The 14207-nt window shown below is 40.6% G+C and overlaps 1 protein-coding gene across 7 annotated transcripts in view; it reads right to left on the bottom strand.

Moving 5' to 3' along the window:
- LOC6581429 (supervillin) overlaps nt 1-14207 on the bottom strand; it is a 111105-nt gene that overhangs the window by 23576 nt on the left and 73322 nt on the right. For 3 of the 7 annotated variants that reach the window (XM_044009625.1, XM_044009628.1, XM_044009630.1), the window contains one exon: nt 10649-12870. In XM_044009625.1, coding sequence (XP_043865560.1) covers nt 11429-12870 — 1442 coding nt within the window. In that variant the 3' untranslated portion in view covers nt 10649-11428. Of the gene's footprint in view, nt 1-9045; nt 9268-9783; nt 10308-10648; nt 12871-14207 lie in introns of those variants that run through there. The other 4 variants (XM_044009629.1, XM_044009631.1, XM_044009626.1 and 1 more) reach the window with 3 other exon arrangements.

Below are 14207 nucleotides of genomic sequence, written 5' to 3'. Positions count from 1 at the left end.
TGTCCACATATATCTATACAACAGTTATAGTAGTTAGTAAGTTAGTAGTTAGTATAATATAGTAAAGTATAGTATAGTATATCTATACAATACAAATTTACTCAGAGTACCTACTAGTCTCAATTAGAGCCTAGGGCGCCTGCTAGTCAGGCATTTCCATATATAGTTTAGTGCATTTGCTAGTCAGTCAGTTCCGATTATAGCACTTGCTTCTCTCTGACCTTCGCTACTTAGACACATCAACGCGAAAGAATTTCGAGATAATCTACCAGAGACTCTCCCGTCTTTATTAGCACTCAACGATAATTGGAGACCAGATAAGAAAAAATTTAAATAAACAAAAACATTTATATAAAAAATCTATTGAAAAATGATGATGCTTATAAAAGACTCGATTAAAGAAACGCTTCTCAAATAATTCTTGGTACTCTGAGCTAGAAATTAATGTGTTTGGCTATTGGAAATGATAGGCTATATAAGGCAGACAGGTAGATAGATAATCAGACGCATTTGGCAAACACGATTGGGCAACACATTTGCCTTTTATGGAGCTGAGTGTGCGCCTTTTATGTGCGGCAGCTTCTCAAAGTTTCCGCTTTGAACTTGTCTAGGGCTCCAAGAGACTCAGGCAGACACACACACACACACACACACCTAGCATCTGTTGGCCTAAAGCAGGTGGCTATTTATTAGCGCAATTGGCATGGTATGCGAAGCAGTAATTTATATGGTCAAGATCGCAGTCTTATGTGTATCTGGATCTGGATCTTGATTGTTATTCTTGGTATCCAACAATGGTGCAGAAATTCTTTAATGCGTTTTATTGGCCGTGCTGCACACGCTTTAGGCATGGGCAAGCAGGTTTCTGAATGCAGCTAATAAGCATTAGAAATGGAAAATAAAACCAGTTGCAGCAAAGTGTCTTAGACGTGAGGGGCAATGAAGTAGGAGCTTTAATCGTTAAGCTGCCACAGCAATAAATATTTAACGTGTGATAATTAAAACACCTTGATAAACCACATTAATTCAAGTCGCATAGAAAGCGAGAGAGAAAAGTTTACATATTATTTATAATTAAATCAAGCAAATTCCAGCAGAGCTTAAAATTTATTAAGCTAAGAATAAATGAAAGACTCTTGCTACCTAAACACATCTTGTCTGTATATAGTACTTGGGTTGAGATTAGAGTAGAGCTTTACTTATATGCAAAGATTAGTCTGTCGTCAGCCTCATCAGCACGAAAGCTCAATTATAGCCTGTATGCATTAAAAATGTGGAGTTAGGGTATGATAACTTTGTGAAAGAGTATGCAACAGGCTGAAGAAGGCCTAGCAGAGCATATCAAGTATATATAAACCAGATCTAGATGAGCTGAGTCGAGCTAGCCATTTGCCTGCCTGTGACTCCAAATTAAACCAGCAGACCTCATAGAGGCATCTCTGCTCAGCAAACAGGGTATCTCTAGGTCGAGCACTCCCAGCTGGAGCTTTCTTTGTTTGTTGTTTATGCATTCTACAGCTTATTTGAGGCTAATTTATGTTGAAATATAATTACAAACACACACACACAGACACATACGCAGACACACCTGTGCGATTCTACACGGTGATGAAATAGGAGGCGGCATGGCTATGCAGCCAGCCCACGTGACGGAGTCAGCTAAACGAGTTTCCATAAAGTTTTCACTGGATCGAATGCGAGAACCAAGCCAAACAAAGTCAAGAGTCAAGCATAACAAACAAAGCAAGCAAATCAATTGAATACTTTGCATAAATAAAAGTGCATGTAGTGTGAGTGTGGTTGTGCGGTTGTGTGTGTGTGTGTGTGTGTGTGGGATAACTGGCCAACTCAGTGCAGGTGCAGGTGCAGCTAGCTAGTGCTCAAGTTGTCCCCAAAAGCAGAAATAAATAAAAATTTCAAGAAAAAAAGCAAAATGCTGTACGCAAAACTAGTTTTACGGCGACAACAACAACAACAACAACAACAATGATACCAAAGCCGAACAGAAAAGGAAATCGTCGGCGGCGTTGCTGCCTTTTAAGGCATTTGCTTGCCGCTTGCTGCGCGTTGCGCATGCGCCGCGTTGATCAGCGTGCGTGTGTGTGTGTGTGTGTGTGTCTGCGTGTGTCACTTTGCCGCGCTTGTAGCTCGTTGCGCATGCGCCCCATACTCTCAATTTCAATGTGTGTGTGTGTGTGTGTCTCGTCACACGTCTGTGTATTCGGGTCATTCGCATTTTCACATTTTAAGGCGTGTGTGTTTGCATGTTTTCTTTTTGGTATGTTTTTTTTTGTCTGCTTCTTCTTCTTAATGCAATGTGCCTCACTTGCGGTTTGCAACTTTTACTTGCAACGCCTCCTGCTGACCGTTGCTGCCTGCGATGCGACGACGGCGATTCGAGTGCAACGCTTTGGCTGTTGCTGTTCCATTGTGTTCGTTACTTAATTGCGCCAAAGTCATTAATAACCGATTAACCAGAGGAGCGAACATGTTTTCCAGAGGATGCTGCATAGCGTGTGGCATGTCCGCTAAGGAAGTGGCAACGTGGCGAAGGCAATTACGAGCATTTAGCTTGCAGCTATAATCTCCATCTCAGCATGGGCTGCATCCCCACGGTAATTTGTGTTTCCTGCCTCACAGAGTTCCAGCTGACAGAGCAATAAGTAGCTACATCATTTGAATACCATATAAGAGCTAAGCGGCAGTGATAGACTAATAGCTACCCTGCCCAACAGCTGACAGGAATATCTATAAAGGGGGGACAGACACCCTTCAGCATAAACATTTACTATCCGATTATATTAGATTATGGAGAACAACTGTCAGGCGATGCGATGCGCTGTCAATGCCTATCTAATCAGAAGCAACAGCAACACCAATTCTATCTAATTGATTGAGTGACAGGCAGACAGTTGAAAGCAGAGGCACAGCATGGTTAGGGCTTGCAGAATGCAACTCAATTGATCAAATAAACATTTATTGTGTGTCACGCGGGCTGACAGGACGCCCAGAAGGCGAATCGCTGATTGTGGTTAGACACTGGCAGCCAATGGCCCTAAAAGGAAACAGCAAGGAGGCCGGCACAGACTGCATAGCCTGAATATATCAACTAGCTGGAGTGGCAGACAAGACAAAGGAGAATTGAATGAACAGAAGATGCAATGAACTGAAGATGTGAAACAGTGCAGATAGACATAGACAGAGGCAGAGGCAGAGGCAGAGGCAGAAGTAGGGACAGAGACAGCGACGACAATGCTGAAATAGTAAATGCCCGATGATGATAACACAGTCGAGAGACAATGCAAACTCCGACACAAAGAGCTGGCTCTGAGTTCGAGTTCGAGTTGCAGTTGGACTCGGAGTCGGAGTTCTACTCTAAGCACACGCTGCTGCGGCGATTGGAGCAGTTGATTTGCCTTTGCCGCTCGGCCAACGGCAGATTTATGAGCAGTTGTCAGACAAAGCGCGACGTGCAACGTGCAGCATGCAGCATGCAGCGTGCCACAAAGTAGCCGAGACTCTGGCCACGACACAGACAGGGCAACAATCTTGCATGCCAAGTTCATTGTACCAAAGCCTGGATGCTGCTGCTGCCACAATCTACTTTTTTCTTCTTCTCCTCTCCCTGGTTGAGCTGTTGAGCTAATGAGTTGTCAACATTTTGGCTGCCAGCAAATAGAACATGAGAGAAACAAACACAAAGAAATTACAGAAGAAACATCGTGCCAGACATAACCTCCTCAACTGACTCTCAATCTGTCTGGATCAGTGCCCTCACAACTGCAACACTCTCATGTTTGCGTAATCCAACAATTTGCAATTAATTTTCATTAAAAATAAAAAGTAATTAAGTGGGCGCAGCTGATAGCTGATTAACAATTACAATTACAATTACCACAGCAACCACAGCGTCTCCTTCACATGTTTGTGCACACTCTAATTCTACTTAATTAAAAGTAAAACAAAAAGCGAAGCACCTAATTATAGCTAATCTCCTAACAATTCTAATATTTTCTGGCTAATTCCCTCAAATGAGAGTTCGAGAAAAAATAAAATAAAAAACATATATTATTCAAGTTAAAGCAGATTTTTATAAAATGAAAATCCAATAGGAGCGCATTTGGGAAGCAAACATTGTCTAATCAGCTGGAAAGTCTGAGCTGAGCCCGTCTCCAAAAATGTGCGAAAAAAAGTGAAAATCGAAAAAAATCGGCATATAAATAAAATAAAATAATATATATTCATATATATATAAAATTAACGAATATATTAAGAGCTTAATAATTTATTGCCAAAAATCGATAAATCGAATTATGTGGAAAACAGAAGACGGAGGAGAGTATTGAATACAAATTCAGTCGGATGTGAAATAATGCGAGGGTAGCCTAATATTTTACTCAACATAAATTGTATTCCATTTAATTCGATATTCATCGAGTTTACTCAACAAATTTGAAGCCTATAAATATTTTCATTATTTTTAGTATGTAGACTCTATTTTTCCTTGCTTATTCTCACATCTAATTCAATATTTATCAATATCTCAAGCAGCATACCCCCAAGTATATCATCATACACAGAGTATTCCAACTCCATTATGCCCATTCCCACACCTAATCGATTTTCCTCAATAAACTTAACCTTTAACGTTATTATTAACTATGCACATATTAGTATGATTAATGATCTTACTTTAAGTGAGCACACCTCTTCTCACACATTTCCGTTGCTTACAGGGTATGCAAGTTGGACAAAAAGTTGTCGAAACAGCTGAACCAAGCGTAAACGAGATAAATAGACCAGAAACATAGAGACAATGCGACAATAGAGTCAACGTTCTCTGCTTGGGATTGTGTAATACTTTAAACAAGTGAAATTAGAAACCAGCTGCCTATGAAAGCAGCCTCCTCCTACTCCTGCTAGAGGAAGCCGAAATAAAAATAAAACCTAAATTTCAACTCGAATTTAATTGATTTGAATGCTGATGCTGGCACAACAACTCCATTCGTTTCGATCAAGATATACGAGAAAACGTATTTATAGCTATCCAGAAAACTTAATGCTCCAATGCATCTGATTTGGCTTGAAGAGAGCAGGCGGGGTTAAGCACACACACACACACTCATAATTTATGGCCTGCTGCCTTTAAAATGGAAAACAAAAAAAACTTCAGTTTTCTCGGTTCCCCAGTTTGCCTGCATCTCCATTTGTGAGGTTACCATTAATGGCACTGCTCGGATCGATAGATCACAGGCCACGAACGCATTGCTCGGCAACTAAAAGCGTTGATAATTCATCATCAGCGTATGGAGATTTATCCCAATGGCGTGCGATCAGTCGGGCGATGAATTCAATTATGAGCGCCAGCGAGGTCACAGCTGCACGAGTCTGTACGTGTGTGTGTGTGTGCAGTAGAGCAGTAAACAGTGTTATATATGTGTGTGTGTGTGCAGACAACGAAAGTGTTATACTCTTTCCCATGACTCAATCAGATTAGAGCTTTTAGAATTTGAGCAGACTAACTGCAGTTAACAAATGTAAGTATGCATGTATATATATATATATATATATATATATATATATGTATATGTGTACAGCAAACAGAGTAGCACAGCAAACAATGTTATACATGTATGCAGACAACGAAAGTGTTATATTCGAACATCAATCAACTTAGAGCTTCACAATTCGAACAGACAAACAGCTGCAGCTAACAAATAGTGCTCTAGATGTTTGTATGTGTATATCTGTATATATTTGTGTGTATATATGCATGTTTACATACATATCTCAACTTGTATACCCTTTCGTATAACATTGACATCAATTCGTTTCAGACTTAAAGTGACTCTTAGAATTCTGACAGACAAACAGCTGCTGATAAAATATTTAAATATAAATTTTAAAATTTTAGATATATATATGTATATACATTATATACATCTATAGGAATGCATGTATGTCTGTATCTATACCATATATGTGCATACACAGTCGATTAGCTCGCCGAGTGTTTCCCTATTTCTATTGCTTTCTGTAGACTTAATTCATTAGCATTGAGCCTCACGTTTCTCCTGAGAACGTGCACATATACAGATATAGACATATGTACATACACGTATAAAACGTAAATATATGCATATGCATTTCTATAAATGTTTACACTTACACTTATCTACATATATATAGAGAGAGATATCTACGACTACTTACCAATTGCCACTTGAAACTACTTTCGATTGTCAGACAAGGAAAGTTCGAGATAAGCGCAATTTATTGTCTATTTCTGGATCGACAACTTATCTAATGCAACATATACTATATGTAAATACATATGTGCCCGTGTGCTATAAATCAAAGCAGCGTCTGGCATACCCAACATTTTTAACTTATTTTTCTTGTTTTTCTTATTCGCTCATTGCCACCAAAAATTATGCAAATTCATTGTAAAAGCGAAAAGGCATCTTTTTTTGCGGTCTCCATTTAAGTTTCTGCTTTTTTGGTGCCTGAATTTGGTTTTGGTTTTACTTTTGTTTATTTAATTGCCTGAAGGCAGGTCAAAAAACAACAAAATATTACGAAATACAGCAAACACACGGCAAATTGCTCTGATAAGGAGCTCCACCGATTCAAATTGTTTGTTCAATAAAATGAATTGTTGTGTGCGAAATATAATGAGGGAGCGTGATTGATTAGTGATTAATATCCGAGCGAATGCTTCAGTTAAGCATTTAAGACCTTGAGCCAAAAAACATTAAAGAGTTAAATATATGTATAATAATTGAAGGATTAGGCCAAGAAGAAGAGATATCATGGTATAGCGAAGAGGAATAGTTAGCAGTTAGCACTATAAGAATGGGCTCGACTGTTGAATGCAATTGAACATATACTAAGAAATATTAAGTGATTCTAGAGGCCTAGACATGCCTGTAGATCGTAATCTAGTACATACAATTACAATTGAAATGTCTCTTTCTATACATCTCAAATTTGTCAATGCATTCAATTACACAGTATAATAGACTATTATTTTCCCACAGTCATTTTACTGCAATTGCTATAAACTCAGCATACCCTTTCCTGCCTACATTACACAGTATAAAGCTGCACTAACTAGGTGCAGGTAACGCCGCTGTTGTAAGCAGCAACAAAAAAAACAAAACTGAATACGCGAAGAGCAATAGACCTCAAATGTCCAAGTGCAAATAAACAGCAACAAACAAGAGACAAAAAACCAACAGCAACAAAAAGTAAGTAAAGCAACAAGAATATTAAAACAACAACAACAGAAATCTGCGTCGCTGCTGCTGCTGCTGCTGAATCAGCAAATATTTCAATGGAAGCGAACAAGGCGATTTACAGTTTTGGGTTATTTTTTACTTGTATTTTGTTTTTATCATCTTTGCTGTTATTGCTGTTGTTGCTGCTCGCTGTGTGTAGCTCGTTGCAGCAGGTAACAAAGAAGGGCGCAAAAGGGGACGCGACAAACAGTCTGTGCAAAACTGGTCAGCTTCAAATTGTATTTGCGCGCTCACTCTCTCTCTTTCTCTCTCACTCTCACACTCTCCCTGTTGCGTTCTTCATCCCGCTCTATCAAGTCATAAAAACTACCCGAAGATTTCAGTGTTCAGAGCTGGAGTTACAAACCTTTGTTTACAGCGATGCAGCCCGCAAGCTTCTCTCACGATTTACAGATTTTGTATTAAGCCAACGACGTTGTGGGTCTTGCTGCCATTTTAACTTGCACTTTCAATTGAAGCCAATTATTGGATGCAATTAAATTGAGAACTGATCACAAAAAGCGAAAATGCAGCTGACAGTGTAGACGCTCGTAGCTTGTTTTTCTTTTTCTTCCTTTTTTATGCTGTTGCTGTTATTTTTGTATTTCAGTTATGCATTTGCCTTTGGCTTGCACAAGTAACACAGTCAAACACACACACACACTTACACGCGCGTACAATATTAAAAGTGCATTATTCAATTGCGATTTGCGACCGGCACAAAATGCGCGCGAATCGAAAGGAAACACCTACAAAATAAGAGCGTCGTCCGCAACACGTCTACTCCCGCCAAGTGCAGAAACCAAAATACTAGCTAATGCAATGTTAACCGTCTGCAAGTCTGCTGTTACAAATGTACCGAAACATGAATATCACATTCGCCCAGCGAATTCGACCGTTGACTGCGGCGAAATAGCATACGGTGTGTAAAATGTTTCTTTATATATAATTTGTACTTCGGATAAAGAAACAACTACTCAATTGTAAGCAACAGCTGTAACGACTGGCAGTTATTAAACATTATGTTTTAATTCCTACAAACGTAAATATTTATGTATTTTAAAGCCCAAAAGTCAAGAGTATACCAGCCACAGTGACTCTCAAACTGATACAGAGTGTACAGCTGATATTTATCCAAAGCATGGGAGGAGCAATTATGTTAAGCATGTACACAAACCAGTCTGTTAGCTTAACATACCCAGGGCTACTGTATCACCCATGTAAACTAACATCCCTGTAACCGTTGTAAATTGCAATAAGTGTGCACGCCTATTATATTTTAAAGAACTGACTACATGTAGTTCATCTAGCATAACCAGGGCTGCTACACATGTAAGCTTTGTCAGCTGTATATCATGCGCGCGTTTTTCGAATTAAAATATACAGTTCTGAAAACATTCCGGCAGAAATTAAGTTAGCATAACCAGGGCTGCCACATCAGCAAGCGATGCCAACTGTAGGTGAAGCGCGCGCAATTCAAATTAAATTATTCACTTTGACGAACATGCAGGCATTTGAATGCTATTAATACAGCAGGATTAGTTGTAAACAAAACTACAGTTAATTGGGATTTTTGTCAACTTTATTATTAATATTTATTATTTCAGTGTCACGCAAAAAATATGTGGCAAAATTTAGTTTGTTACTTATTTAAGTTTTTCCATAAATAAATATAGATTTTTGTTCAATGTTTGTTGTTGTTTTTGTTTTTAAATATTATTTAGTAAGCAATGCAAATTGAACTTATTAGCTAGTCGATAAACATTTTTTTACAAAGTATATTTTTTAGTTTTTGTTGAACAAAATTTGTTGTAGTTGTAGTTGTTGTTGTTGCTGTTGATATAGCACTTGCAGTTGAATTTGATATTGTTGTCGTTGTTGTTGCTGCTGTGGTTGTTGCTGTCGTGTCTGTTGCGGCGGTTGCACAGGTCGCCAATAATAGCATCGAGCAATGGGTTTCACTTTGTCAAGGAAACTTTTATTTGTTCTTTGCATTGAAATTGATTATATTTGATTTTTATCAGTATAGAAATATTATTGCTTAACACAGACAGACGATTAGAAAATGTTTTATGGAAACATTGATAAAAATTAGGACTCTTACGTCTCCAATTACAGGGTATACCAAAGTCGAGCAGCTTTTATGTACTCTATAAATATCTTGCTTAGGTGTAATTTTAAATATTTATAAATTTTGCATAAATGGAACCAGTCTTGAGATGCACACACACGCACATACAACTCTGTCTACGTATGTTTGTGTGTGTGTGTACTTTTGTGTATTTACACATACATATGTATATACTATGGCTGCTTATTAATTAAGTTAGTAGCTAACGGTTAATACATAAACAGCGCACATACTGATGCATGTATGACACAGTGTATGTGTGTGTGTGAGTGTATGTGTAATACACATATTTAGCATTACGGTTAATACATTAACAGCGCACGGCACAGGGCAAAAACACAAGTTAGCGTTGACTCCAGCTTGAACAAGGACTCACCCATCTGGCTGATGTTGTTGTTGCTGCTGCTGTTGCTGCTGCTGCTGCTGCTGGCGTCGCCGTCTAGCCACGGCGCTATTCTTAATTATCGCATCGATCTCCCGTCCGCCGGAGCTTTCGCCCTCGGATGCTGATGCGCAATTGTTGCTGCTCCCAGCTGCATCGCCGCTGAGGCGTGGCGCCCCAATCGACGTGAGGTTGCGCACTAGGTTAACGGCATCGTCATGATGCGCCGACGTGGGCGTGGCATTCTCTTTGGACACATTGCGCAGTATTTGTGCCAAGTTGCGCTGAGGATTCGTTGGCGCCGCTGCAGCTGCATTGTCCGTTTCATCGCGCGTTGCATTCGTCGTCGTCGCCGATTTCCTTAGATTCGAAACAGTTGCATGCGTGGAGCGCTGCAGGCGATTCTTGAGCTCTGCGTTCAGATCGATGGGCATCAGACCACGCCCCATGGGCAAGCCCAGGCCCAAGGGTTTGCCGCTCTTCAATATGCCCTTGGGCGCATCAGGGGGCTTGGCTATATGAAAAGAGGAGGGAAATTTAGATAAGAAACAATTTTTATATAAATGGATGTCTATGGCGAGGGTGGACTGAAAAAGTTAGTAGCTTCAAGTGAAGTTCGAAGCAGATTTAGTTACAAACATTTAGTCAACAATTTTTCAGGCAACCCTCGCATATCTATGAGAATAGGTATATCTACAATTGTTTTACCAAAAAGCATTTCAAGCTAAAATCAAATCAAATTTCAGGCATAAATAGGCAATTGCATGCATAGACACTGCCGTGAGAAGTGCATAGAAAGGCGTGCTTGGTACTTACTCAGTTAAATGCAGTTTCAAGTGAATTCTTACATGGATCTTTACGCATAACTGTTTCATTTATTTACTCGTTCAACAATTCGCATAGATAATACAATTAAGTATAATTAAATATGTATGTAATTAATGCCGTTTAAGGTACAATTCGTTTATAATTAAATAATTAATAAAAAAACGCATAAATAAGCACACACACAGAAGTAGTTGCACACTATATCGAATAGAATATAGAATATATAGGTAGATATATATATGTATATATGTATATAATTAACATAACTAATAACTGTTTATTACTGGAAGTGCTCCGACCCTGGCCTAATTATACATTTCTCTTTCCCCATCTCTCCCTCTTTCTCTATATATATCTTCCCCTCTTTCTGCTGGAAATAATAGTAATAATATATCTGATATACAACTATTACGTTTTCGTTTCGTTTTGGGGATGTTTTTAGTTATGTGTTTTTTTGTTTTTATTTTATATTATTTTTATTTTTATTATTTTATTTTATTTATTGATTTGAATAATTCGATTCGTTTTAAGGAAGTGTGGAGCAAGAGAGCGCGAACGCATCTCTAACTATCATCTACACAAATCACATTGAGCACATTCATTTTTTTCCTTCAATGAGGGTGTTTGGGGGTGGGGAAAAAAGGAGAGGGAGAACAGCTCACGCTGCAACCCATTGGCGCACAAGAATTTGAAAAGGGAATGCCGATCGAAATAGAAATTTGCATGCTAGTTCTCCAAGCTAATTGAGAAAACGTGTCGAAAAATTTGTGAAATTTTATGTAGGTTAGCCAAAAAATTTACAATTTTTCATGTGCCCAAAATCTCGCCACACAGTCGCTTAAATTCGTGTCCGGCCGCATGCAGCTCGTCCTGCGTAACCACAATATCCTCAAAGCTAGCTATCCGGTTCAGTCCGCCGCAGCCGTGCGCCGGCGAATGCGCCCGCTTGGCGCTCGGCACGGCCGTCGGACTGATCGAGCCACCATCGCACATCGACGTCTCCATGGACATGGCGCGTGTACGCTTCAGCATCTCGCGACGCCGTTGCACCATGCTGGTGTTGCTGTTGTTGCTGGAGATGCTGGTGCTGCTGCTGCTTTTGTTGATGCTGGTGTTGCTGTTGCTGCTGTTGCTGTTGCTGCTGCTGTTGTTGCTCATCTGGGAAGCTGGCACACGCACGTGCTCGTTGAGCGCCTCTGTCTTGAGCAGCTGACCGTTGCTGCTGTCGTCTAGGCCAAAGTATTTGGCGTATCGCTCGTTTACCTTCGGGCGATTGTTGCCCATGCAGACGGTGCCAATGGAACTGCCGGACAGCTCTGTGGTATGGCGACGATTGATGCTCTGCTGCGGTGGCATCTGCTGCACGGTGATATGCGAGAAGTGCCTATGACGTAAGTCCTGCCGTTGCTGAGCCTCCTGCTGATGTTGCTGCTGCTTCTGTTGATTGGCCGCTTGATTCTCTTTGCCTGAGTCTGAGCCGCTGTCACTGGCGCCATTGCTGTACCTCTGCTGATCCATCTTGGCTGCTTTACTCTGCTGCTGCGACTGATCTTGCTGTTGCTGGTGTTGCTGCTGGCGCTGCTGCTGCTGCTGCTCGATGAAGGGCGACTTGATCTTGCCTATGGTACGCACTCCCATCGATATGTGTATGTCCTCCAGCGTCTGCAAGCGTCCGATGCAGCTGCTGCGATGGCTGCTGCTGATATTACTGCTGTTGCTGCTGTTGCTATTGTCGCTCTTGCTGCGATCGCTGAGGAATGTGGCTGGCAACACTAATTTGCCCACTGTGCGCACCCGCATGCGACGCGTTGCTGGCGGCGCACCATTCTGCAGCGGCGTTGTCGTTGTCGTTGTAGTGACTACGGTCGATGTGGAGGAGGTGGGCGCGGTGGCCGAACGAGTCAGCTGATGGAAGCCATTGTGCGTAGGCGGCAGCTCCGGCTCCATTTGCTGCTGTTGCTGTTGCTGCTGCTGCGGCTGCTTTGGCTCCATTGGCTGCTCCTGCTTGAGGTCGTTGATGATGGGCGAGCATTCCATGGGCGTGGGCGTGACATTGCCGCTGCTGCCCGCTGTGCTACTGCGCGCCAGGCGATCCATGGGCGGACTGCGCGAGTTGCAGCTGCTGTTGGGACGACTGAAGAGGCGAGCGCTTCCACTGGCTGCTGTTGCTCCGCCACTGCCACAGGCGGCGCTCTCACAGAGGCTGCTGAAGAAGGCGAGACGTTCGGCCAGCGACAAAGACGAGGGTTCTGTGCGTATATATATATATATGGGAGAAGGATATATGGTAAGGATGTTTGTTGTTGCAGGCAGTTAATATACATTCAGGAGGGTGGGGGCGTGGCACTTGACTTACGCATCATTTGACTCTTTGCTTAAACTCTTTAAAGATATATTTTTCACTGCTGCTGCTGCTCGTGGTTGTTGTTGCTGCGACAAGTGTAAACTGGCGACAAATGCTGCTGCCGCAGTGAACTGCGAGTTTTTATCAGAAGTTGCAATTGTTGCTGCTGTTCTTGTTGTTGTTGTTGTTGCGCGATAAGCATTTGTCGTTGGACGTTCGTACACATTAATGGATCGCTAAACACTAAATACAGCCTCTCAATTGGTGACTCTGATTCGCTCTGGTTTCTTCATCAGCTGCTGCGGCTGTTGATGCTGTGCCACTTAGAAAGTTGGTGACTTTTTTCTGTTTTTCTTTTTTTTATATATATATATAAATGTATACAATTTTTATTGAGATTTTTTTTTGTGTTTTTTTTTTTTTTATATCTGTTGACGACTTGTCGTGTGTTTGTGTGTGTGTGTGTGCCTTTTGTGTCGCCCAGCTGATTCTTTCTTTATGCTGTCTCTTTCAAATGCTGCTTTATTCTTCTGCTATTCATCTATTCATATTTTCGTTTTCATTTCATTTTCAGCGCAGCTTTCGATTTCCATCTTTCGCTTTATGCGCTTTTGTTAGGCTAACTAACTAGAAACTCAGGGACTGAAAATCTTGCTACTTAGTGCCGAGTGAGTCGCATTCAAATAATGGCAATAAATAGCCACAGAATGAGTCGATGAATCGAGCTATTAATGTTGAGGTCAATGACTGTGCTGCTCCTACGAGGGGCTCGAAAACCCAGAATAGTTGGCAAGAAGTTATATAATGAAGATTCTAGAGAAAAGGTCATTTCTTTAAGAACTTTTAATAGATTCGAGGAGAGCGAGCACTCACGAGAAATATAACAAATTTAAACAGTATAGCAAATATCATGTATAACATATTTACAAAGTAAACTAAATCACAGTACAAGGATTATATACACCAGACAAATTGGAGTATAACTGCTTCAGAGAACACCTAGAATCGAATATAACACACTCACAGTGTTCCTTAAGTATTGTATAACACACTCATACACACATGGGATAATACTCTCATACAGCATAACACATTCAAGAAGGATACTAGAAATATATTATAACCCACACACAGTATACCAGTTACATATGCTGCAGCTCATGTAGAGTATGGCAGTTACTTATTCAGGCAGTATAAAAGTATCAAAAATTTATATACCAATCGCACATTTTGTGGAATAAC

The sequence above is a fragment of the Drosophila mojavensis genome, unplaced genomic scaffold, assembly GCF_018153725.1.
Source record: "Drosophila mojavensis isolate 15081-1352.22 unplaced genomic scaffold, ASM1815372v1 contig_74, whole genome shotgun sequence".
In the NCBI taxonomy this organism is placed as follows: Eukaryota; Metazoa; Arthropoda; class Insecta; order Diptera; family Drosophilidae; genus Drosophila; species Drosophila mojavensis.
The sequence above is the reverse complement of the archived record's forward strand: the minus strand, read 5'-3'. Positions and strand labels throughout refer to the sequence as shown.